Consider the following 27,839-nt stretch of genomic DNA (forward strand, 5'->3'; position numbering starts at 1 on the left):
AAAACAGGAAAAAGAGAAGTGAAAATTCTCATTTGCTGAACAACAGCACTTTAGGAAAACCAGGTTTATAAATGGATGACTTTGCCCTATGAAAATCAAACTTTAAAAATGGAAGGATTTTAAAGAATTATAACCCTGTAAACCACAGTAAGATTGTTTTGGAGAGTATTTGCTTCTACATCAGATCTGGTGATCTCACTCACTTTTCCCCCGTCAACGTACTTTTCCAGAGCAACAATAACAAAAACATAGGCCAACACTTAATATAACCTGACGGTTAGTATCCTGGCATTTCTGGGGGTTTAGGAAATAAAAAAAGATGTGAAAAGCAAAGACAGTGTAGACCAATATCTAGATGACCTATTTAGATGATCTCTATTATTTTTTGCAAAGCAAATGGAAAAGAATGAATGGTCTGAAAACACACTACAGTAATTGCCAAGACTCACTCAGATTTTTAAGCGCCCACCCAGAACCTCAATGTTCCTGCTTGGCGTAATAATAATAATAATAGTAATAATTATGGTATTTAAGTGCTTACTATGTGCCAAGCACTGTTCTAAGCGCTGGGATAGATACAAGCTTATCAGGCTGTCCCACATTAGGCTCACATTCTTCATCCCCATTTTACAGAGGAGCTCACTGAGGCACGGAAAAGTTAGGCGGCTTGCCCAAGGTCACACAGCAGACAAGTGGCGGAGCAGAATTAGAACTCACATCCTCCCAAGCCCATGCTCCTGCCACTAAGCCATGCTTCTGCATTTTAGGGTAGGGGGTCATCCGTCTGCAGACCTATCCATTTTAATCCTGCTTCTCCGAGTCAGGGCGACAATTCCAAAGTCCGATTCCCGACCCTCAGATCTGGAGACGGCCTTCAAACGCAGAAGCCCGTAAGTGGAGGCTAACTAGAGGTCCACAACTTACCAAAGCAGCAACGTACACTTTGTAGACGGGGTCGGCACAGACCATGGACAGAACACTGCAGCACGATTCCACAACGACGTCTCCTGAGATACCAGCCTGAGATGACCCACTAGCTCCTCCGGCACTTGGGCTGCTGCCAGAATTTCCAGTGCTTTCGCCATTAGCCAACAGTAGGGCCCCGCTGACATCGTGGGACAGACGTCTGAGGGCCATCTCGCGGATATTCCAGTTTCGAGAAAATAAGCAGCCAACCAGCTCCATCCCAAATACCTAGGCAGAATAAATGCAACATATTAGAGTGATGATAATAGTCATCATAATAATGATGGCATTTGTTATGTGCTTATTATGTGCCAAGCACTGCTCTACGTACTGAGGCTAATACGAGTTAATCAGGTTGGACACAGCCCTTGTCCCACATGGGGCTCACGGTCTTAATTCCCATTTAACAGATGAGGCGACTGAGGCTCAGAGACGTTTAGTGACTTACTCAAGGTCACACAGCAAACAAGGGGCAGAGCCAGGATTAGAACACACGTCCTCTGACTCCCAAGCCCTTGCTCTTACCACTAAGCCGTGCTGCTTCCCAGTGACTGTAAACACTATTTGCTTTTTGCCTCAAGCACGAAAATCAAATGCACTCAAAATTACACATTCTGACCTCAGCAACAAATATAGAGGCATTTTTCCATTCCTCTGCTAATAATACATACAGAGATTTCATCATAATGCATTTCTAAGACAGGAGAGGAATGAGAATTCTAACCTTTAGAGTTTACAGTCTCTAGACTTAAACCTCGTTGAGGGCAGAGAAAGTGCCTGTTTACTGTTGTGCAGTACTCTCCCAAGCACTTAGTACTGTGCTCTGCAGCACTTAGTTCTGTGTCCTGCAAACAGTAAATACAATTGAATCTCCAGTGGCTACCAGTCAACCTAAGCATCACGCAAAAACTCCTCACTCTCGGCTTCAAGGCTGTCCATCACCTCGCCCCCTCCTACCTTACCTCCGTTCTCTCCTTCTCCAGCCCAGCCCGCACCCTCCGCTCCTCTGCAGTTAACCTCCTCACCGTGCCTCGTTCTCACCTGTCCCACCGTCGACCCCCGGCCCGCATCCTCCCCCTGGCCTGGAATTCCCTCCCTCCGCAAATCCGCCAAGCTAGCTCTCTTCCTCCCTTCAAAGCCCTACTGAGAGCTCACCTCCTCCAGGAGGCCTTCCCACACTGAGCCCCCCTTTTCCTCTCCCCCACCCTACCTCCTTCCCCTCCCCACAGCACCTGTATATATGTTTGTACAGATTTATTACTCTATTTATTTTACCTGCACACATTTACTTTTCTGTTTGTCAATGATGTGCATCTAGCTTTACCTCTATTTATTCTGATGACTTGACACCTGACCACATGTTTTGTTTTGTTGTCTGTCTCCCCCTTCTAGACTGTGAGCCCATTGTTGGGTAGGGACCGTCTCTGTATGTTGCCAACTTGGACTTCCCAAGCGCTTAGTACTTGTACTTCCCAAGTGCTCAATAAATATGGTTGAATGAACTGAATGAGTAAATGATCTGAAAATCAACTGAAACTGAAGATGATTTGAGGATATAGGCAGTGATCCAAAATGAAATGACTCCTTGGGTTCAGTGGGCCTATGAAAAATGAGTGGAAACCAACAAGAGAACCCATCCTAACACCTTCTGTTTTTAAAACCCTGAGTGAGTCTGAAAGTGAAGTTCTTCTACAAATGGAGACTCCTTCAGACCCAGACTGATGGGGCGGAAAGGCGGGATGGGCAGCCCTACCAGTCACCTTTGTGTTGTGGCCAAATAAGAGACCTCCACCACCCGCACAGTTAATTTCCATCAACCTTCCCCCCAAATTTACAGGAATAACCAAACTGCATAGATCTGGAGAGCAGTGTGACCTAGTGGAAAAAGCCCAGGCCCGGGAGCCAGAGACCTGGGTTCTAAATCCCAGCTCTGCCACAATGTTTCTGCCACGTGCCTTTGGACAAGTCACTTAACCTGCCTCAGTTATCTCATCTGCAAAATGGGGATTAAATCCTCCTGCCTCCATCTTACACAGGGACTGTGTCTCACCTGATCATCTCATATCTACCCCGGCACCTAGGATAGTTCTTGGCACATAGTAAGGACTTAACAAGTATCACATAAAAATTTTAAAAAGCGGTAAAAGAAAACCAAGGAAATATCCCTTCCCTTGTCATCACTTAAAGGAGAAGTTTCAGAAGAAAGAGCAAGGGAAGAGGACAACCCAGTTACAGTCTGGTCAATTCAGTTTCAAAACCTGGGAAGCTCCTAGAAGGAATCGGAACAAAAATGTACACACACACACACACACACACACACAAAATTTATACAAAATACATAATAACCAAAATAATTATATCGTACTAATTATATTACATATTAGAAATATGTATATAAATAAGTAGTTCAAATCACCACTATCCAAATGTTGCTCAAGAAAATCTTTGAAGAGGCGAACTGGGTTACCTGAATCCATGGCTCAGCTAAATCTTTGTAGGCAGGAGGGATCTGCTGAACTCCATAATGAGTAAGGTTAAAATTACTATCTTGGCTCCTTCTTGGTGACGCAGCCAGGGGCTGCTGCTGCTGTTGCAGCGTTTGCTGCTGAACAGTCCGGAGGACGGACGGAGACTCCACGGGGCTAGGCAGTTCATGGCTGAAAGAAAAATGGGAGGCTGCTTTTTAAAAGAAACAAACCATGCTTCATTTTTAAGGCAACTGTAGTTGGCACTACACAGCCAGAAGCCATTAACTTGAAGTCTTTACCTATAAAAATCATGGGATCTCCACTTAGACCGACAAAGAGGGCAGATCAGAGGTTCTCTATTTCTTCTACATTCTTCGGCCCCTGTAAGACAGTACAAATACAGCATGTAGTCAAAGGCAGATTTCAAACACACAAGAGAAGGACACTTAAAGGTGCACAGTGGGGCACTGATGACCATCATTAACGCTCGGGCAGTGATTTTTAGTTACAATAATAATAATTTTGGTATTTGTTAAGTGCTTACTATGTGCAAAGCACTGTTCTAAGCGCTGGGGAGGATCCAAGGTGATCAAGTTGTCCCATGTGGGCTCAAAATCTTAATCCCCATTTTACAGATGAGGTAACTGAGGCAAAGAGAAGTTAAGTGACTTGCCCAGAGTCATACAGCTGACAAGCAGCAGAGCCAGCATTTGAACCCATGACCTCTGACTCCCAAGCCCGTGCTCTTTCCACTGAGCCACGCTGCTTCTCTTCGTTATGTCCAGATTCCACCAGAAAATACAAGCCCAGGAAGTCGAGGGGCTGTTTTGCCTTCTCCACATTCATGAGTGATTTGGATGTGGGTGGGTGGGATAGGGGTGGGGGGCAGGAAATGTGACTTCAACTGCCATGCTCTTAGAGCAACTTGCCAAAAATTTAACTTCTAGACCTTAAATTGAGAGTTTGTTTTCCTTGGTATCTGTTTTGGATTTTAAATACTACACTAAGGACCAAAGACTATCAGTAATGCTACTACTGGGTCAGATGGATGGTTCACCTAGCCTAGGATTCTTTTTCCAACAGAATTCTTGTCGTAGGCTGCCTGAGGGGAAGAGAGAATGGTAGCTTTCCTGACCATCCAGCAGCACCGTTACGGATGGACTAATGTTCTTAACTTTTGACTCTGCAGCTTTTAACTTCCCCCAGTAACTTTTGATAGTCAAATGTCTGCTCATGAACTTATCCAAACCTCTCTCTCCAACTTTCAGACTAAGGGGAGGCCCAGCTTTCCACTGTTCAGTGTGGGCCTCCAACTTGTACTTCCCAAGCACTTAGTACAGTGCTCTGTACACAGTAAGTGCTCAATAAATACGATTGAATTAATGAATAAATGGTATTGTGGTCTTGGCTCTGAACATGTTTTTTGTAGGCCCCAATCACTGAAAAGGCCTAATACTCTGTCCATCAGTCAGTTGTATTTATTGAGTGCTTACTGTTTGGAGAGCACTGTACTAAGCACTCGGGGAAGTACAACAGACAGCGGATGCAAATCTCTGCCCATTAGGAGGCTAGTCTGCCTGATAGGAAAGCTCCTCAAACCCCCTCATCACTGTGATTGCCTTCTTTGTAAAACCCTCTTCACCCCTACTCTGTCCTTCCTAAAATGCAGTAGCCAGAATTGCATGCAATACTCCAGGTATAGGGGTGCCCTGGGTAAAAAGTGGCAAAACTGTGCCATTTTAGTTTTGTGTCCCATTCCCGATGATGCCCAGCATTTGGTTGAACATGGCATTGTGGAGAGAGCCCAAGCCTGTGAGTCAGAAAGTCATGGGTTCTAATACCAGCTCTGCCACTTGTCTGCTGTGTGACCCTGGGCAAGCCACTTCACTTCTCTGGGCCTCAGTTACCGCATCTGTAAAATGGAGATTGAGACTGTGAGCCCCACGTGGGACATGGTCTGTGTCCAACCCGATTGCTTGTTTTCACCCCAGCACTTAGTACAGTGTCTGGCATATGGTAAGCGCTTAATACCATAATTTTTATTTTTTGGCTATTGCTGCATATTGAGCTGATACTTCAAAGACAATCAACAAGGACTTCAAAATCTCTTGCTGAACTGTGACAGAGCCCTGAGCCCCTAATCATGTGGCAGTAGTCTACATTTATTTTTTTATGGTATTTCTCAAGCACTTACTATGTGCCAGGCCCTGTACTAAGGACTGGGGTAGATACAAGATGATCAGGTTGGACGCAGTCCATGTCCCACATGGGGCTCGCAATATCAATCCCCACTTTGCAGAGGAGGTAAATAAGGCACAGAGAAGTGAAGTGACTTGCCCAAGGTCACACAGCAGGTAAGTGGCAGAGCTGGAAAATTAGAAATCAGGTCCTCTGGCTCCCAAGCCCGTGCACTATCTACTAGGCCATGCTGCTTCCCAAGGACTTAAGTGCTGAGCACTGGAGTAGACACATTCAGGACTCAGTCCCAGAACAGGGAGGGTAGGTCTATTCTGCTATTTTACAGATGAGGAAACAGAGGGTCAGAGGGGCCATATTGCCTCACTTTTAATATTTGTTTCCCCCTTAATTGAAGCACTGCTGAATACTGATCATAGAAATTTACTTTAAGACTTTAAATATGCTTTAGTTTTAATTATCCTTATTATCTGAAGTGGTTCTCTACTTAGTAGTCCTGTTTGCTATTTTCTGTAGTAAGCACTTCACAAATGCCATAATAACAATAATAATTATTACTATACCCGGTCTCCCTCCCAAATTAGACTGAGTGTCCCAGGTGGGCCAGGGGCGGTGTCCGATCTGATTATGTGTAGCGACCCCAGTGCTTGGCACACAGTAGGTGCTTAACGGTTATCAGGAGGCAGGTCGTACACAGTACTCCTCCTAAAGGAGCTGCTTTGGGGGGACTCAGTGGTGCTCAGCCCAGTGCTCCCGGGCTAGTGGCGGGCCGTCTCACCGAAGAGGAGGCTCGGGAGGCCCAGATATCCGGAACCCTCAAATATCTTCTCCTCCCTCCCCTCCGCAGGGCACACCCCAGAAGGGGGCAAACTGTAGAGCCCAGGGGTCGTGCCCCAAGGGACTTGGGATGCAGAGTGTACCAATTCAGTAACCTCTCAATACGACTGGCTGATTACTAAGACTGAAATGAGGAAGGGTCAAGTCAGATTTATGCCTTGGTCACCTAGGCTCTAAGGGGGTTAGAAGCAGCAAACACTGCTGTTTCTACCACCTGGCTATTCTCCGGGGTCTGGTTCGTTTCCGTGACCAGGAAAATTAGCCTTGATAAGGGGACGGGTCAGCCACCTAGAAGATATTTACAAACGTTTTCAATGTGGTGTTCAATCGCCTGGATAGCGGCTGGGGATTACAATCTGAATCCACGCCTGCTTAAGAGAGAAAATGGATGGAAAGTAACAGATTCATCACTTCCACAAATGAAACAGAAACTTACATATTGACATGCAGTGGTGGTGTAACTTGTTCCTACAGCCATCTTCACATACTGTAAGGCTCTCTTCATCGAGCATGCCTAATAGGCAGATAGGACACATCTGTTCCTCTTCATCCTTCATACTATAAGTGGAAAAGGCAGACACGTGTGATATCCATCAACTGATCATCTTTACAGAATGCCTACTATGAGCAGGGCACTGCGCTAAGCGCTTGGAAGAGTACAACACAACGTAACAGACACATTCCCTGCCCAAGCTTACAGTCTGGAGGAACGCTACGCTATTTCAACATAAGGAGTCTAATGGAATAAGCTTGCAATAATGATTTCATTTTCAAACCCGAAACTTCTTTTCAATTAACTGTAGAGTTGGTAACTGCTGCTCAGAGATAGCCAACGTATTTTTCCACTTTTAAAAATGGAGGCTGCGGATGTAGGCAGAATTTAAATTAACTTTTTCTTTTGCAATATGTGGGCACATCTAAGGTATGACCTAAAGCCATTGCATTTTATAAAAATCCATCAAAAATATTTTTCAAACAAATAAACATAATGCCTTTCAAAACATTTATTAAAAGTCCACCACTTTGCCAGTGAATTCCATGACAGCCATTGGTAGTTTAACATGTGTTTTCACTGTGAGCCCACAGGGGACAGGGACTGTGTCCAACTTGATTTGCTTGTCTCCACCCCAGTGCTTAGTACAGTGCCAGGCACATAATAAACGCTTCACAAATACCACAATTATTATTACAAAATTTGTAGAATACAATGGAAGAATAGGGGAACGTAGTGAGTTGGGAGTTGCTTAGAACAAAAAGGCTCTCCAAGAAAAGATTTCAAGCAGATGTGTAGAAACCCTGTTATCAAGTCTTTTATTAGCATTTCAAAGGTTATCAATGGCACACATTTCAAATTCACTATTTACTAGAAACTGGTTTTAAGCACAGTAATAGGTCTCTTTATTGAGCCAATGACAATTGATAAGAGTCAGAAAAACAAGTAGTTCATGCTTTATAATGCTAAAACCTCTTCTATCCCAACGAAAAATATTTTTGACCTGATTTTTTTGCAGGAATCCAAACTACCTATGTTGAAGGAGAGATGCATGCTTAATCAAGCTTTTCTACCAGGCCGTTTCATTTATATATGTCCTTTGGCCAAACCAACATGTCAAGAAAAAGGATTTGGAGAGAGCTCTTATAATAATAATAATAATTTTGGTATTTGTTAAGCACTTACTACCTGCCAAGCACTGTTCTAAGTGCTAGGGTATATAGAAGGTAATCAGGTTGTCTTACATGGGGCTCACACTCTTAATCCCCATTTTCCAGATGAGGTAACTGAGGCACAGAGAAGTTAAGTGACTTGCCCACAGTCACACAGCTAAGTGGTGGAGCTAGGATTAGAACCCATGACCTCTGACTGAGCCACGCTGCTTCTCTAATATAAAATAGCCCAGTCCTGAACACTGCCACACAATATAGCAAGTAATGTTTAAACAGAAGGAGTAGTATTTTAATTTTGTTAGTGACTTTCGACTCCCTTCCTGAACAGAGAGTGGACTGAGAAAATGTGCTAATGTCCTGATAAATTTTTTTCAGTACTTACTCTCCAGGCTTTAATACCAGGTTTAACTTTTCATTAGGCTCAGAAGACTATGTGTTCAAATAATTTTTGTGTTTCTAATATGCATGTAACTTTTAGGAAAAGTCTAATTTTCTAAAGAACGTTCTGAATAAATCTGGGTTAAAACTCTCTGCAAAGTATATAATTATAAATAGGACTTTTTGTGCAATAATGCTAGGTGCAAGTGCTTTTCATAAAACTAATGTTCACCAATGACAGGGAATTTAGCAGTTGAAATCTAGGAATTGGCACAATTTTATCAGTGGGGAATCTATGAAGTGTAAAGTGAGACTACTTTATTCTACAGAGGAGCATTTCAAAAGAAGCAAAACAGAATAATGAGCTTATTTAAAAAGCTGAGGCAAATGCCTTACATTCGCCATTCAAACGGAAGATTCCACTTGTTTACTAAAGGAATTATTGAATTACTACTCTGTACAGAACTCACAGTTCATTCATTAGCATGTATAGAGTACCTAATTCAGTGTACTGAGATGCTTGCGAGCTTACAATGAGAGAAAGACATGGTCTCTGACCAATTATAGGAGGAGAAATCCCCATGATTACAACAGTCTGTGGAGGTATGTGTTAAAATACCTACCTTTATGGTATAGTCTTATACAATCTAACTAGCAATTCAAAACTGTTTTAATGAAATGGTTTTATTTTTGCATTTTATTCTCTTCCTGGGAATATCTGTGTCAAACCACTGGCATGTCAAGAATACACATGCATTATGAGAGTGACTTCTATTGTGATTTGTAGGGGAAAACAAGAACTGTGGATACTGTGGGAAGCAGCGTGGCTCAGTGGAAAGAGCCCGGGCTTTGGAGTCAGAGGTCAGGGGTTCAAATCCCGGCTCTGCCAATTGTCAGCTGTGTGACTTTGGGCAAGTCACAACTTCTCTGTGCCTCAGTTACCTCATCTGTAAAATGGGGATTAAGACTCTGTGAGCCCACCATGGGACAACCTGATCACCTTGTAACCTCCCCAGCGCTTAGAACAGTGCTTTGCACATAGTAAGTGCTTAATAAATGCCATTATTTTTTTGTGCTGTCATGAAATCTTGCCAAGGCCATTTCCTAATACTACAATTCTTTGAATAAGAAAATCTCCGCCACCAACTTGAGACTAATTTTTTTATTATGGGCACACCAATAAAACCCTACAAGCCTCCCCCAAAATATCTTTAAAGCAAGATGCTATAAAACACCTCAACCTCTGTAAGTAGAAAAGAACCACAGAATATTGCTTTAAATAAAAAAAAGTACTCACCTGTTTTCTGAACTAGATGTAGAAGTACTAGATGATGACAACGTATGAGAATTTGACATGCGTGAGACAAACTTCTGGATGGTGTTACGAGATGGAGCTTTGATCCTTGAGCTACGCCTACTGTGATATTTCTGGAACAAACTCTCAACCTGACATTGGAAAAAGACAGTAACAATGACATTTATGCTATCATCTTACATAGGAAGGTGTCCTAGAGGTTGAAATACTCTTAATAAAATATAACCTATAATTTTCCCTTACTTTTAAAGAGGCTGGATGACTAGGGGCTCCAGAAATAAGTTAACAAGGGAATACACAGGTTGAACCTATAGACATTTCCTCAAGTTATAGCTCACAACTGTAATCCAGAGGATTTTTTGGAGGTTCCTTGTACAACTTCCCAGTGAAAGTATTAGTCAGTGACCTCTGAGTGAACTCTGCTACTAAATTACACATACCTTACTTTTTAAATAATTTTAAAATAATTTTCTGTCTGAGGGTCCCAAGGAGACAGGAGGAATGGGGAAGAGTCAAGGCAGTGAGGGACTTGGGAAGGAGAGACAGGAGGGTCAGAAAGATCCAGTCAAAGGGAGTTGTAGATTTGTCTCTGATCTCTCCTCAATTAAGCAGAATCTCTATGGGAAACTGAGGAGAGCTCACCTCCTTCCAGTCTCCACATGGCTCCCTTTCCTACTTCCCGGCAGAGCCTCTCAAAATCCCCTTAATCAGCCTTCCCTTCCAACCGCTTAGTACAGTGCTCTGCACACAGTAAGCGCTCCATAAATTCCACTGATTGAGGGTGATGGTAAGAATGTGGGGAGTGACAGAGGTCCCTGATAACCCAGAGGATATCCTAGCTGCGTTAATTTAGTCAATGACCCTTAAAACTATTAGCTGCTCGAGATATGTTGGGATGAGTTTTCAGCTTTCAGCCAAATACAAATTTTTAATAATGGCTACCTAAAGCAATTAGGAAACATGTAAAAAAAATACCTCAAAGTTCTTTAAGCTCTTTCTCCACAGCATTGGATCTGAAGGTTCGAGTTGGAACACTCGGAGCATGACAAACAGTAGGTGAATACAAAATGTTCCGCGGGCACAGCTGCAAGTCTACAAAGAAAAATAAGATTGATAAGCCTAACTTTTCAGAGGCTAACTGCTGTATCAGATATTGCACTTTTCGCTTCAGCATCAACAGAATTTACTGAATGCAGAGCCTTCTACTAGGCATTTGGAAACAGAGGCGACACTCCTTGCCCTCGAGGATTTTACAATCTAATGGATTTACAAATTTATGACATTAACATTTTCTTTATGTTTTAATCATTCTCATGTATTTTTCACTACCTCAAGCACATGTACGTGAGCACATGCCCCCCCAATCTGTTATAATAATAATAATAATAGTATTTGTTAAACGCTTACTATGTGCCAAGCACTGTTCTAAGCAATGGAGTAGATACAAGTTAATCAGTAGAAACAAGTAATACAAGTTAATACCTTTCAGAAGGAAAGGTCTCTACAAACAGGAAGGGTCGGTGAAAGCCAGCAGAATCAAGGCAGAACTGAGGGAGAGGCTCACATACATATTCACATCATAAGAATAAGTGGATTATTTGTTAAGAACATACGATGGATGGACCGACTGGGTGAAAACATACAACATGGTGAAATAAGCCTGAAGAGTCCAGCACTTAGTACAGTGCCTGGCACATAGTAAGCGCTTAACAAATATCATCTTCATCATCAGTGCAGGTATAGACAGTCACTAAAATCAATTGTATTTATTAAATGCTTAGTGGGAGCAGGGCACTGCACTAAACTCTTGGGAGAAAGCAACAGTATAACAGACACATTCCCTGACCACAAGTTTAGGGGGTGACAGACATTCATATTAATACATTATGGCTAATGTACATATGCGCTGTAGGGCTCTGGCAGTGGTGGTGAATAAAGGGAGTGAGTCAGGGTGACACAAAAGGGAGCGGGAAAAGAGAAAACAAGGGCTTAGTCATGGAAGGCCTCTTGGTAGAGATGTGTCTTCAATAAGGCTTTGAAGGTGGGGAGAGTAATTCGTCTGTTGGCTATGAAAAAGGAGGTCACTCCAGGCCAGAGGCAGGATGTGGGCAAGCGGTGAGACAGATGAAACCAAGGTGCAGTGAATAGAGGAGGGAAGTGTGTGGGCTGGGTGGTAGTAAGGTGAAATAGGATGGGGCAAAGTGATTGAGCGCTTTAAGAGACTGAAAGCTGGGCAAACCTGAGACTGTAAGCTCGCTTTCGACAGGGAATGTGTCTTTATTGCTATACTGTACTCTCCAAACTGCTTAGTACAGTGCCTTGCACATAGTAAACACTCAATAAATACACTCAAAAGAATGAATCAACTAAGAGTCAAAAATATCTAGCATATGTGCTCATACCCATTATAGGCAGAGTCATAAAAAGTCAACCAGCCAACTGTTAAGAAACCTAAAGATCTTGGTGAAATTCTACGGACACATTTGCTTAGCAGTTGCCACAGCCCTGGTTTAATGATGGTGTCCTAGAGACAGAAGACGTAGGTTCTAATACCACTTCCACTACTTGCCAGCTGTGCGAACTGAAGTCACAACTTCTTTGTGCCTCAGTTTTCTCATCTGTAAAATGGGAACCAAATACTTGTTCTCCCTCCCCCTTACTCTTGGAGCCCCACATGGGGTAGGGACTGTGTCTCATTTGACTGTATTATATCTTCCCCAAACCTTAGTACAGTGCTTGGCACACGTACTTAACAAATACCACAGTTATTACTATGTTGAATTTTTTTATGGTCTATAAAACATTTCAGTGATCTTGGTATTGCACCCTGCTCACCTCCTGAATTAGTTACACTGCAAATATTCTAACTGTGGGGATTCTTTTGTGGTTCAGAGCGTTGCTGGATTCAAGTAGTGCAGAGTAGCTTGTCTTCTTCGGTAGAACATCCAGGGGAATAATTGTGGATAAAATTGTGGATAAAATTATTCCCCTGGAATAATTGTGGATAAAATCTTGCTGGCAATGGAAAGCATTAGTGAACCAGGGAGTTTTCAGTTAGCCCTCACATTTTCCTACTTGAAGAGGGTGATTACAGCATCTCTGAAAGCCCTGTGGCGTTTCTTTTGGCTTCTATATTGAGGGTGAGAAGCAGGGTGGTCTAGTGGACAGAATACCTGCCTGGGAGCCAGAGGACATGGGTTCTAATTCTGGCTCCACGACTTGTCTGCTGTGTGACCTTGGGAAAGCCACTTAACTTCTCTGGGCCTCAGTTCCCTAAATGTAAAATAAGGATTCAATACCTGTTCTCCCCCCTATTTAGACTGTGAGCCTCATGTGGGACCTGATTATCTTGTATCTACCCCAGTGCTCACTACAGTGGATGATAAGTGGTAAGTGATTAAATGCCACAATTGTAATCATTATGCTAATGTTTGAAGATCAGATCTTCTCCTTTCTTGAAGACTTTAGGAATATTATCAGATCCAGGTCTTTGACACTGTAAAGACTTTGAAGAAGTAACTTCCTTAAATATTGGAGCAGAAGTCACACCATCCCATTTTGGCCGATTTTTGATGTTTCGAAAAGGCATCATCAGAAAATCAGAGTAGTGTTCTTGTCGGTCTGTGACGAGGATAGTTCCATCTGTGGTTTTCAGACACTGCTGAAATAGTGTCGATAGAGTTAGAGAGCATCTTCAGTGATGAATAAACATCCTCTATCAGGGGTCTTGCATGCCTGGATCTCTTCAGCCTTGCCAGCCCATTGCCAGTCGCGCACTTTTCTTTTAGCTCGAGATACAGATCCTCTTGTAGATTTCTGTAGGTGTCCATTTTGTTACAAAGGAGAGGAGCCAAAAGATGTTCATGTACTTTCTTGCTTTGCTGCAAGTATACTTTTAATCTCATTTTCATCAACGGAGTCTTGGGGAAGGCCCCCTTCCCATACCCATCAGAGAATATTGATGGCCTTCTAGTACACACAGCTTCAGAAAAGCCCTTGTCCAGTGACCCGATGCCTCTCTAAATCAAAAGCACCTGGCTACCATAATTATCCCAGATGTCCTAACAGTGACAAATACCATGGAGAAAAAAGAAACATTTTTCTGAGGCTCTCCCCAGATCCGCTACAGGGACTTCACAATCTGACACACTGATCCTCCTGGGAGGCTGAAACGCAATGGTAGGTGGTGATGCCAAAATAGGGAAAAGTGTCATCGGGCTTCATGGGGCTGGAAGACTAAATAGCAATAGTCTAGGAATGGGCTGAAAGCCAGCAGTTAGTTAGTTATAACCGCTAACACTATTTTCTGCCTCCCAAATATACCATCAGCTGAAGGTGGGACTGGAAAGATGTCCAGTTCACTGTAGACATGTGAGGTGCTGGTCAAACCTCCCAACTTGAGCAACCAATATAATCTCAATATCAAGTTCCTTGAAGGACACCTTCAAGGGGAACTACATCATAGCAGCATTAATGGATAAAGGACAGTCACATAATAAATCACCAAGGGCTGGATCAGAAGATAACAAGACCTTGGCTAAAAGTTAAAATCGATTTATTTGTGCGTGACATGAAATTGACTGTTCTGGCAAAGCATCATGGCTCAGTGGAAAGAACATGGGCTTTGGAGTCAGAGGTCATGGGTTCAAATCCCAGCTCCGCCAATTGTCAGCTGTGTGACTTTGGGCAAGTCACTTCACTTCTCTGTGCCTCAGTTCCCTCATCTGTAAAATGGGGATTAAGACTGTGAGCCCCACATGGGACAACCTGATCACCTTGTATCCCCCCATCACTTAGAACAGTGCTTTGCACATAGTAAGCGCTTAACAAATACCATCATTATTATACCATTAATATTTATGGTGAATAATAAATATTTATCATCATTGGCCACCATTTAAAAGCACTAAATTTAGTAGACATGTATTGAAAAATGGCTTCCTATATGTCCCTGTCGACTTAAGATCTAATGGGTGACCAGGAAATGGGGTCAAAATAATTAAAAAATATTTTCCGACTCTCAGGGGATGATCCAATTCCTCATTATTAAAGTAACAACTATGCCTGTGGCAATGGGATGGTCCCCAGTGAAGTTATTATTTGGAAATAAAACTAATGAGGTAGAGATAGGATGGCAAGAAAAAAAGAACAGCTGTGGTATCACATACACACACAAGCATACATTTATGGGTGAATGAGTTATCTGTTTAATAAAACCTGCAGCGACTAGATTGATGGTGAATGAAGAATCAGAAGATGAACCAAATGAGAAAACAAGTTAATACTGGAAACCCTACAGAAGTGTGTTGTAAGCACAATTACTAAGCAGGAAATTAAAATTTAACGTTAAAGAGAGGTAATAAACCTGCAGAGAAGAATCGTTCAATTCCCCCTTGAGCTAGTTCCAAATATTAAGCTAATGTGGTTTGAGATCCAGGCTCTACTTACCTGAGGTCCGATAAACACCCTGTATTTATTGTCAGGGCTGTCTCCTCCAATCAGAAAAGAATTGGGTCCAATCTGTTGCAACAAGTACAACCTAGCCCGCATAACTTTGTTGACCCTGCGATTTGTTTCCTCCGGGCTATACGGGGAGAAGCCATCTGGAGAGGGAGCTCTTCGAGGAGGTGTGATTCGCCCGCTCTGAAACTTTAAAACATGGTTTCTGTTTAAGGAATAGTTTCTTAACTTTCAATAAGAAGCTTTCTACTACAAAGGAAGAATGCAGGTAAATATGTTCGATTTTTCAAAACCAGGAGATGGTGAATATACTAAAATGGCATATGGAAAAACAAAGTTGGGATCAGTTTTTATTAAATGAGTTTTCATTTGAAGCCAGAATGCATTCTTTTTGAAAAAAGAAACAAAAATTTTTACCCAGTAGGAGCTCTGTGATGGAGAAGAGTTTAAATTGTAGCGACGGAAAATCCTAGGTCAGGAGTCAAAACTCTCCACTTCCCCAGCCGACAGAGCAGAAAGGGGCATTCCAAAGTCAGAGCTTGATTACTTCTGCTTTAGCTTCTGCCTCTGCTCTGGAGTCCTATGCTTATTTCACCTGGTACTTGTACAGAGATTTCTGGGTCTCTGAGGCTGTTCCCTTTCTGCCTCTTCTATTTACTGGATTGACGGGACAACAGAGAGGATAAGGGATTGTGGAGCAGCTGAATGGAACTGCAGAAAAGCAATCCAGACAGGGGGATGGAAGGGGAAACGGTGTGGGATTCCAGAATGGCAAACCACTGAGATGCCTAGCACACAAAATGCCCGCTTTGACTGGGGTTCCCCTCCCTTTCTCACTCAGACTAACAAGTCAGGGAAAAAACATAATCAAAAGTTGTCTTAAAAACTATGGTTGCATGGCTGGATTACACCAAAGTACACTATCTTTATGGATAGAAGTGATTCTCTTGATTTCTATGAATTTTTCCCCAAAGACAAGCATTTGGCAGGAAAAAAATCACCAAATATTTATATTAACAGCTGTCTCTCCCTCTAGACTGTAAACTCACTGTATACAGAGAATACGTCTACCAATTCTGTTATATTGCACTCTCCCAAATGCTTAGTACAGTGCTCTGCACACAATAATTGCTCAATAAATACAATTGATTGATTGATCAGATTTAAAAACCCAAACCCACCCCACCACATGCTCATTGTCTCTGGATTTGGAAATAGTTACAAGTCCCACCTGCACCTTTCTCCTCCTCCCGAAGAGCCCCACTGTCACGTTTCCTGCTGATATTCCCTCTGTTTTCTGAAAATGGGTGGGTGATTGCAATCCGACCACCTGCCAAGGTTGGTGATGATAGTAAGAGGGCCAAAATGAAATGGAAGAAAGCTCAGAGTGCACTAGGAGATTTGGCTGGCCCACCTATACCACTGCAGGGCAATCCACAGAAAGCAGTGTGAAACACTCAAGCTCCCATTTACTCCATGTGGGTGCATGGGGCATTTTTTCTTACTTCATAAGGCTTCAGAATATTCATTCAATTGTATTTATTGAGCGTTTACTCTGTGCAGAGCACTGTACTAAGTGCCTGGGAAGTACACGTTACAAGTATATATGCAACTTCAACATCTTTCCCAAATGTCTAACCCACTGCAACAGAAATCAAAGTTCTAGCTTCACCCGCAGACTTGATTTAGTTCTAACATAACATTCTTGACTTCCTTAAAATGTCATTTTGTTTCTCTGACCATCTATCATCTTCAGCTTTTAAAAAGGGAGCCAAAAGCCAGTGATATGGAATGATCTGAAGGAGAATGTGGAACTTACAGGGACGGGAGAGACTCTTTTTCTTCTGACTCCTGGAGATTCTGATTTAATGGTTCGGGACGGAACCGAGGATGAGCCACTGGGAGAAGGGCTGCGCCTTCCTTTTGGGGTTGGGGAGGAAGTATTGGTGGGCCCGTCGGTTTGAGATTCTGATGCTGTTTTGTTCATTTCAGACCCATCAGCTTTCACTGGGATCGGTTTCACCACCTGAGTGGAAAAAGCACAGTTTTAATACACTCTCAAAACCCCAAAGACAAGGAACACAAGTTGAATCTTACACTAAAGGACGTGGGAGATTGGTTTCCTTTTTAATTAAACTCGAGTACATGAAAATTTCCTCAGCCAGCTTGGGAATTCAAATTGTTTACAGGCTTCAACAACAACTAGAGAGTCGCTAGAAATAGTTCTAGATTCTACATCTCACGCAGACTGTAAAATAAATCATATGGGGTACCAGTACTCTTCTCATGAATATTAAATAAATGGAGTCACAATTAGCTGAGTTATTTTTTTCCAAGTGTGTCTGCCCTTCCCGGTTCTACCCTTTAGATTTTGAGACCTCAGTGGATCAGGGCCACAATCTGATTTGATATCTCTGCATCTCTCCCCAGTGCTCAGTACGGTGATCCACAGAAAGGAAGCGTTCATCAAGTTTCAGAAGTAAAATTAGACTACTGGACGATTTACTTTTTTTATCTTGCATGCTTCAATGTCATGACATTACTACAAGTTAGGTTATCGATTTTTAGCATTAAACTTGACAGTCTGATTTTTACACTCAATTTTTAAAAATCAGGGCTAAACCTTAAAAGGCTAAAATAAAATAATTTGGTTATGCTTTTTGGCAAAAATATACTTAGGTCGATTTAGAGCACTTTACTGAATTTTCAATGTTTTGATTGTCAAGATAACTACTTTGTACTTGAATATGTATATTTTTAATAGTGTCATTTTTTTTAATGTGTCCATTTTTTATTAGACCCATTAAATGTGTCTAATTTATAAAGAGTCAGAGGGTTTTTTTGTTTGTTTCTTGTTAAGTGCTTACTACATGCTAGGCATTGCATTAAGTGCTGCGGCAGTTACAAGCTAATCAAGCTAATTAGGTTGGACACAGTCCATGTCCTACATTGCCAACTTGTACTTCCCAAGCGCTTAGTACAGTGCTCTGCACACAGTAAGCGCTCCATAAATACGATTGAATGAATGAATGAATGAATGAATGAATGAGACTCATAGCCTTGATCCCCATTTTACAGATGAGGTAACAGGCACAGGAGTGACTTGCCCATGGTTACATAGCAGACACATGGCAGAGCCGGAATTAGAAGCCAGGTCCTTCTGACCCCCTCCCCTCCAGTCTTTGCTCTACCCACAGGGCCACACTGCTTTTCAATGCGCTGTACATGTTGCCAACTTGTACTTCCCAAGCGCTTAGTACAGTGCTCTGCACACAGTAAGCGCTCAATAAATACGATTGATTGATTGATTGATTGTACCCCAGGGTGGTCTGAAGTTAACCCTTGTGTCCAGACAGCTTGGCTAGAGTATGAAGACAAAAGAATATGGCTGCTATGAGCTGGGCAGCCCTCTGGACCTCTTCAAGGGAGCAATTCCACATCACCTTCACCACCCCAGGAAGCGCCCACCCTAGCTCTACTATGGGTATTATAACTCAACGCACTAACTACCAAACCCCCGTTTCTTTGGCTGAAAACCAGCAAATTCCATGAGGATGGGATCCAGAACATTTCTTTTTCTTCCACTCGACTTCACTGTATTCATTCAGTCATTCGATCGTATTTATTGAGCACTTACTGTGTGCAGCGCACTGTACTAAGTGCTTGGGAAGTACAAGTTCGCAACATATAGAGATGGTCCCTACCCAACAGCGGGCTCACAGTCTAGAAGAGGGAGACAGACAACAAAACAAAACATATAAACCAAATAAAATAAATAGAATAAATATGTACAAGTAAAATAGAGTAATAAATCTGTACAAACATATATACATATATACAGGTGCTGTGGGAAGGGGAAGGAGGTAAGGCGGGGGGGATGGGGAGGGGGAGGAGAGGAAGCGGGGGCTCAGTGTGAGAAGGCTTCCTGGAGGAGGTGAGCTCTCGGTAGGGCTTTGAAGGGAGGAAGAGAGCTAGCCTGGAGGATGTGCGGAGGGAGGGCATTCCAGGCCAGTGCGAGGACGTGGGCCGGGGGTGTGTGCTACTTCCTGACAATCTAACCATTCAAATATTCCCTTTCCTTTTGGGATCCGGGAGGAAGTATTAGTGTGCCCTTCAGTTAGAAATTCCAGTGCTGTTTTGTTCATTTCAGCTCCATCGACTTTCACTGGGGCTGGGGATAGAATGTTTGATAATGTGCCCCCAAAACAAAAGTAATTTTGGCATTCTACTAACACATAGCATAAACATACTGTTAACTTATCCCTGTTTGCTGTTAAAAAGGATTTACCTGGAGAAATCTAAGATACATATTATATGTTGTCTATGAATATGATAATGATGTTTGATGTTAGAGAGAACAGAAAATGAACAATAAAGCAAAATTTCCTGTGGGGTTCTTTTCATTAATAATAATAATAATAATAATAATAATAATAATAATAATAATGGCATTTATTAAGCGCTTACTATGTGCAAAGCACTGTTCTAAGCCCTGGAGCATTTCTTTTTTTACTTATTATAAGATAGCTCTGAAAACATTTTAAACAATTTCACATGACCTATATTCTGATTTGCACTAGAATATTATAAAGAGATTAATGAGCCAATAGCTCATTAGTATAAAAGATATGCATTTTATGAGAAATGAACAAAAAATGCAAATATAGCTGCCTCAAAGCTTTCCATTTGAACGTAAAAGACCATAAAGACCATATTACTACACCAAAAAAATTCTAGAAACATTATAAGTGTCAAATTTGAATCCCTGAAGAAAAATCTGTTATGGAAACTGCAACAAAAACGGGGTGATTATAAGATAGGCACAAAAAACTACTTCTCTCTTCTGGTTAAGTAACTGAGTTAGAATTACCTGGCATGGGAAAATGAACAAACACATTTACTTAAGGGAGATGAAGACACAATAAGGAATGGTTGGGGTAGTATTTAATAGTGACTACTCTCCAAAGATCCACAGATCCAGTCAAACACGCTATTCTCTCACAAACGGAGGCCTGGGAAGCGAGGTTCTGTAGTGTAAATCTGCTCCAACTTTGGAGGAAAAAACAAAACATCAACAACAACCAAAAAAAAGGTCTTGTAAGGGTGAGGAACAGGAGAAATTTTGAAACTCCACAAAGTTATTTTGAATGGTAACATTAGATGGCAGTGTTGCCACTAATACAATATTTTAAGGGAACTTAGGAGGAAACGACTGTCAGTCATCCATTCATTCAATCACATTTATTGAGCGCTTACTGTGTGCAGAGCACTGTACTAAGCACTTGGGAGGTACAAATCGGCAACATATAGAGACAGTCCCTACCCAACAACGGGCTTCCCCTCCTTCCTCTCCCCCGCCCTACCTCCTTCCCCTCCCCACAGCACCTGTATATATGTTTGTACAGATTTATTACCCTATTATACTTGTACATATTTACTATTCTACTTATTTTATTTCGTTACTATGTTTTGTTTTGTTGTCTGTCTCCCCCTTCTAGACTGTCAGCCTGTTGTTGGGGAGGGACCATCTCTATATGTTGCCAACTTGTACTTCCCAAGCGCTTTGTACAGTGCTCTGCACACAGTAAGCGCTCAATAAATATGACTGAATGAATGAATGAACGGGCTTACAGTCACAGTCTGTAACTTGCCCACTCTATGCTTTTCATTATAAAGAACTCAGATTTCACGTTTTTTGGTTCAAGAATAATTGGTTTCATGAATCACACGGGACCCAAGAAAATGAATCTGAGAAGAGATATTTTATGAAGCAGATGATGTGGATTTTATTTCCCTGAAGAGTACCTGAACTGTTTTAATGCTTAATCTCAAGTGCAAAGACTTTTTTCATTTGCTTACCACGGGGCCCCTCCTACTCCTCCTCTCAAGCCACTCGTGCTTCCAGGCGGGCATACACGTTGCCTTGAGCTTCTCTCTGATCATGCGCTCTTCTGGGCGGTCATCCATTTTCTGCAACCCCCTGAGGGTTTCTTTATTCTCCATGTCACGACTGCAATAAGGAAACATACACAGAGCCATCATAAGTAATTCTGGAAAATATATCTGAGGTACAAATGGCACGGTACTAGTGAACTGTGCAATGAATTCTACGGGGCTAGAGATTAAAAGTGGGGCTGTGAACAATTCACTATAACCATGCCTGTCAAATATTAATAATAATAATAGCATTTATTAAGCGCTTACTATGTGCAAAGCACTGTTCTAAGCACTGAGAGGTTACAAGGTGATCAGTTTGTCCCACGGGGTGCTCACAGTCTTAATCCCCACTTTACAGATGAGGGAACTGAGGCCCAGAGAAGTTAAGTGACTTGCCCAAAGTCACACAGCTGATACTTGGCAGTACGTATGATGTATTCTGTGTAGGCTTACTATCATTTTTGCTGCAAGTGAAGATATCTGTATACCACCTTAAGATCTGCCCTCTTTCTTGATGGTTGTGAAAGAAGGAAGGAGGAAATTGTGGTTTTAAGTCCCCAGGCATTCTGGGGAAGTGTGCACTACGTGTCCCAGAATTCTATGGGATTATAACTGAGCAGACACGGGGAATACTCCAACCCAAATGTGGCGGTCAAAACATTTTTAAAGGGGGCAAGTAGCTGGGGCCTGATGCAAGGGAAGTTGACCCCTCCTAGACTGTGAGCCTGTTGTTGGGTAGGGACCGTCTCTATATGTTACCGACTTGTACTTCCCAAGCGCTTAGTACAGTGCTCAGCACACAGTAAGTGCTCAATAAATACGACTGACTGACTGAATGAATGAATGAATTAGGACCACGTCAATATATTTGTCTAAAATCGCCCAGGGATTTTATAAAAATCAGTTACTCCTCTCGTCTAATTTGGTGCCATCTAGCAGTTGGTTGAAGGATCAGAGGTGACATCCACGCCTCTCCTCAGAGTAACTCCCTATGACACAGCAATTCAAGGACAAAGACACCCACCAAAAAAGGAATCCCCCATCACATTTACGATTTAGATTCGGCTTTAAAGCACTCAATCAGCTCACCTACTCCTTCCTTAGCTAGCTGATTTCCAGCTAAAACCCACAAGGTACACTTTGCTCTTCTGATGCCAACTTACTCACTGTACCAGTCTCACCACAAACTCCTTTGCTTATTCCTCCCTCTGGCCGGGAACTCCCTCCCCTTTCATATAGGACGGACCACGACTCTCCCCACCCTCAGAGCCTTATTGAAAGCACATCTCTTAAGAGGCCTTCTGGGCCCCATCTCCCCTAGCCCCGCACCCTTCTGAGCTGTCTATACACCTGGATCTGTGCACTTGATATTCACCTCACCCTCTTCCCCCTACCCACCCGGCACTTATATACATATCTGTAATTTATTTTAATATCTCCCTTCCCCCTGAACTATATGCTCCTTATGGGGAGGGAATATATCTACCAACTCTGCTTCATTGTACTCTCCCAAGTGCTTACTATGGTGCCCGGCACACAATAAATGCTCAAAAAATACCACTGATTTACCTCTCTGCCATTTAGCCTCAGAGGAACAATTAAAACGTGAAGCTGAAAATAACTTGAAAAATCTTTCTGAAGGTTTGAAGAAGCAAAGAACAGGACCAGTGAAGTGCAAAAGAAAGAATGGTGCTTTTTTTGCCAATTAAGATGCAGCTGAGTGGGGATATGACAAGGGGAGTCTACAGAATCATGAAGGGTATAGATGGGACTATTACAGAATTGTTGCTCCTCAAATGACACACAACATCAAGACCGGGGGACACCCACAGAAGCTTGACGGTTGGAGGTTCACAAAAGGAAACACTTGTTTATTCAGTGTAGCAAAACATATGTAGAATGGCTGCCACAGGAAACTGTACCACAGAATACCTGGTGGGGCAAGGGGGGGTTACATACATTCACAGACAGTCTGCCATGAATAACCATAGGGAAAGTTAAAGATGTTCAGGGAGAAAATTTAGGGGTAACTAGATTGTCCAACCCTAATCACGACAACAGATAGGGGGGCTCCAGGTCTCCCCTAACTTGAGGATGCTTCCTGCTCTAAGATACCCCCCAAACCATCCTAGAGCCCCTGAAGAATTTCACAGAACTAAAGACACAGCAAGAGGTTCTACAGTATTAAACGTAACCCATGTTGTATTTAATATGACCCTTCTCAAGCACTACTAAAACAATGCCTCCTTTTTATTACACCACTACTGTAACCTGACCACCAACCTATCTTCTCTTGGGTCGCAGTCACATTTCCTCCTCTCCCACTGCTGCCTGCTTTTCCCACTAGGGTCATATTCGCCGAAGCTTGGGCAGAATTCTTCACGGTTTTAGGATAAAAATATCACTTTAACAGAAATATGAAAGACCTACTCTGTCAAAACCACCCTGCGGATTAATTTAAACATTCTGAAAGAAGCACTCATCTGAAGAATACGGATTACCCATGTGGTTTGTCACATCACTAAAATTGTTAACATCTGCCTGAAGGACCCAAGGATGTGTTACTTTGCTGATGGGAGTGATTTTGAGGCATGGGAAAGGAAATAATTCTTATAAAAGACACCAAAATATTTAGCTACAAAACGTACACAAAAGAATCGATAAGCACGAGAAAACTCCCAAACTGTAGACTCAACATGCAAAACCCTACAATAATAATGATACTACTATTACTAATAATGGTATTTGTTAAGCACTTGCTATGTACCAGGCAAGCAAATCGGTTTGGACACGGACCCTTGTCCCAGGTGGGGCTACAAGTCTCAATCCCCATTTTACAGATGATTGGAGGCAGGCTGTGATCCACACCAATACGGGCATTGGCGCCCAGTTGTACCCAAGGGTTGGCTGGATACAACTTCCACGTCTGATATTTCTGAATATGGGTTCCTATATTATTTCCCTCACCATTAACAAAGTGTTTGATATCCTTGTCCACTTATTGCTTTTTTTTTTACTTAAGACCCATTCAAATGGCAAGGCGGCAGAGAACCCCAAAGGACAGTACGGTACAGTACAATGAGAAAGAGGCTGGGAAAGTATAGTAGTGGCACTAATTCTATGACCAGCATCTACTCAGCCGGCTCTTCCTTCCCCAAATCGGAACTCGTGTTCCTCCAGAGTATTCCCTAATTCTCCAGCAAGGTATATCTAAATCGGGCAATGAAAACGGAAGCAACGCTAGCCGTGCTCTCAACTTGTAAAACATTGGCAAGGCTGTAACCTGGACTCCTTTAACTTGGATCCTGAGCCACAAGAGTCTGAAATTCTGGCCGCAGTATCCTACTTCCTTTTTTGTATCCATCACTGTCCTTGTCTCTTACGTTGCGTTTATGTTTTTATTGTTTTATCTTTCCTTATGTATCTGTTTCTTATTATAGACTGTCATGTTTAAAATTATCTTATCCCGTTAAAGTGCTTTGCATACAGGAGGCACCCAAATACTACTATTCATAATAACAGAACTAAGCTTGTCCTGAAGTTTTATAGATGGAGTTAAACTCCACAACTTTAATAACAGTAGAAAATCAACAGGCAACCTGATTAGATAAGTGTTGCCTATAATTTACACCTTTAAATTTCCGCATCAGAGGGTTCAAATGGACTTGAAGGATCATTAACCGCAGTAGTCCAACAGAAGAAGCCAGGGCCTCATCCTAGAGAAAGAGTTAGACTCCATTTTACATTCCAAGAGCAACTGCTGATTTGGGAAAATCTGATAGTTGTGAATCTCAAAGATAAATAAATGAAAACAGCCACCTCCTCCCCACACTTCACTGCCTCAATATCATCTAATCACAAGAATTAAGTTGCCTTTTACAATCTGGAGTAGGAGGAGGTGGAGGAGGGGAACTACAGCAGAGTAAAAATATTCTCAATAATTTTTATTAATTTCAATTTGTCTTTAGGGCGAGAAAGATGCTTTTGAATGACGTTCTTAACATTTATATTTTTGTCATTCTGCCATGCAACCAAGTATCAAAAATAATTCAGCCATACTATCTTTCAAGCAGAGGATAGGTTCATTATGGGCAGGGGTCTTGTACCAACTCTGCTCTGGTTACTCGCAAGTGCTTAGTAATAATAATAATAATAATAATAATGGCATTTATTAAGCACTTACTATGTGCAAAGCACTGTTCTAAGTGCTGGGGTGGTTACAAGGTGATCAGGTTGTCCCACAGGGGGCTCACAGTTTTCATCCCCATTTTACAGATGAAGTAACTGGCACAGAAGTGAAGTGACTTGCCCGAAGTCACACAGCTGACAATTGGCAGAGCTGGGATTTGAACCCATGACCTCTGACTCCAAAGGCCGTGCTCTTTCCACTGAGACACGCTGCTTCTCTAGTACAGTGCCATGCACACAATAAGCGCTCAATAAATACGACTGATGGATAGTACGCCAATAAAATCTGCCTCCTTTGCCACCTGCCTGGCTAAAAGTTTCAACTTGCTCCAAAGTGAGTATAGAAGTTTGGTTTTCACTTTAAAAGAGATGAAATAAACAACTAAAAGGACAGGAAATAACTCTTTCCTGTTTAATTTGGGTCAATAGTGAGTGTCAACAAAGTATCCCCTTTCAAAAAATTCTCAGGGTACTACTGCTTAAACAGCACCAGAATGTGCACCATTAAAACTAGGTATCTAACTATAAATATTCCCACCCAAATCATTCTGGGAAAAGGTTAGCAGAGACTAAAAAGGACTTAAAACAACACAACACTTTTACCATAAACCCAGAGTCCTATTTCCATAGTTTACAATTGCATTTCAAAGAACGAGCAATTCTCTTCAAAATCTTTTTAAATACACAAAATTTAGTCCTCTATTTACCCCCAATTATGCCCTATTGCTCAATGTAATTTTAAACTCCAGATTCACAGAACTGTTCATTTCCTAAGAGCATCTTCAAAAATAAAAGGAATATAATTCTCCCCAGAGTATCAAGCTCCACCGTTATAACTTGGACGAAATGTATTAACTCTTTCAGGCCAATAGTTGTCCATTTAAGGGCATGGATGGTTTCTGCTAACCCTACTGTACTTTCTCAAGCCCTTAATACAGCGCTCTGTATTAAATCAATAAATCCTAATTTAGTGCTATGAAATATGCATCTGTGTTCATAGATGATGCTAGTGAAGCTCTCTGCACAAAACTTGCACCAAAAAAAAATTGTGTTGCTCACACAACCGTTGGGGAGATTTTATCTAAATGCGCGGGTGAAATGACCGAGGCATGATTGACAGTTACTTCCTGTGTTTTTATAAAAATTGCTCCTCCCCAAGCTTTTGGAGTTGCTGGTTTGCAGTTCCTGGCAATCTTCCCCAAGTCCGGCTCTGAGAGCTACTCAGTTCTCAGTGCCGCCTGCCAGGCTGCTCTGCTTGCCTTCGCCTCACCCAGCACTTTTCCTGTTCCACATAGTTTGAGATTTCAGCTTGCCTTCAATCTTTGAAATGTCTCTTCTGCCTCCTTTGCTTACAATCCCCTTCACTTCGACTCACCGTTTACTTACTGGTTATTTGGACATCCATTCTACTCCTAGCTTCTCTCCTCCCAAGCAAAATTGTATCAATGAGAGGCCCTTTGGTTCTGGCTCTCTGACTGTATAGCAGAAGACGGCTGCTTGTTATCTAGCTCGACATTTGATATTAAAAAATGAAACAGATAACGTGGATGAAAATGGCTCAAAAGTTGAATGTGATGTCTGTGTTAGGGCCAAGACTTGCTGCTTTGTAGGCCTTCGCTTTGATCTGGCATTTGATGTTACAGTGGCACTACCCTCATGTTCCCCAAAGAACACGTGTCTTGATTTGTCGCTTTTTTTTTAGTCAGAACACCTGTGCATTAAGAAGCACCGTGGTCTAGTGGAAAGAGCACGGGCTTGGGAGTCGGAGGATTTGGGTTCTAATCCCAGCCCTGCCAACTGTTTGCTGTGTGACCATGGGCAAGTCACTTCACTTCTCTGTGCCTCAGTTTCCCCAACAATAAAATAAGGATTCAATACCTGTTCTCCCTCCTACTTAAGGCTGTGAACCCCCCATGTGGGAAAAGGACTGCATCTGACCTCATTCTAAGAGCTACGGTAGGTACCAGTTAATTAGGAAAGACACAACGCTTAGAACAGTGTTTGACACATAGTACACACTTAGCAAATGCCGTAAAACAAATCAATCTACAGGCTAGATAGCACACTTCAGTAAGAATCAATGCAAACTTCTAAGTGTGCATGACAGGTGCAGACAGTTACCATTTAACCTAAACACTAAATTGTGATTCAAAGAGGGCTACTAGTTCTGCGAAGTGCAGCCCTGGGTGCTTCTAATAATAGAAATTTTGGTATTTGTTGAGCACCTACTATATGCCAGGCACTGTGTTAAGCGCTGGGATGGACACAAGTAAATCAGGTTGGAAACAGTCCCCGTCCAACATAGGGCTCGCAGTCTCAATCCCCATTTTACAGATGAGGTAACTGAGGCACGGAGAAGTGAAATGACTTGCCCAAAGCGATGTAGCAGACAAGCCCAGGATTAGAATTTATGACCTATACTACGCCAT

The 27,839-nt window shown here is 42.2% G+C and overlaps 1 protein-coding gene across 1 annotated transcript in view; it reads right to left on the reverse strand.

The window, feature by feature from the left end:
- The window catches only part of MAP3K1 (mitogen-activated protein kinase kinase kinase 1), a 105,284-nt gene that overhangs the window by 13,235 nt on the left and 64,210 nt on the right, over nucleotides 1-27,839 (reverse strand). Inside the window, exons 8-16 of the mRNA XM_038758791.1 lie at nucleotides 21,145-21,295; nucleotides 17,105-17,311; nucleotides 15,274-15,474; nucleotides 10,801-10,917; nucleotides 9,808-9,956; nucleotides 6,904-7,025; nucleotides 3,734-3,815; nucleotides 3,434-3,623; nucleotides 925-1,194 (exon numbers count right to left, since the gene is read on the reverse strand). Coding sequence (XP_038614719.1) covers nucleotides 925-1,194; nucleotides 3,434-3,623; nucleotides 3,734-3,815; nucleotides 6,904-7,025; nucleotides 9,808-9,956; nucleotides 10,801-10,917; nucleotides 15,274-15,474; nucleotides 17,105-17,311; nucleotides 21,145-21,295 — 1,489 coding nt within the window. The remainder of the gene's footprint in view (nucleotides 1-924; nucleotides 1,195-3,433; nucleotides 3,624-3,733; nucleotides 3,816-6,903; nucleotides 7,026-9,807; nucleotides 9,957-10,800; nucleotides 10,918-15,273; nucleotides 15,475-17,104; nucleotides 17,312-21,144; nucleotides 21,296-27,839) is intronic.

This window comes from Tachyglossus aculeatus, chromosome 17 (assembly GCF_015852505.1).
Source record: "Tachyglossus aculeatus isolate mTacAcu1 chromosome 17, mTacAcu1.pri, whole genome shotgun sequence".
In the NCBI taxonomy this organism is placed as follows: Eukaryota; Metazoa; Chordata; class Mammalia; order Monotremata; family Tachyglossidae; genus Tachyglossus; species Tachyglossus aculeatus.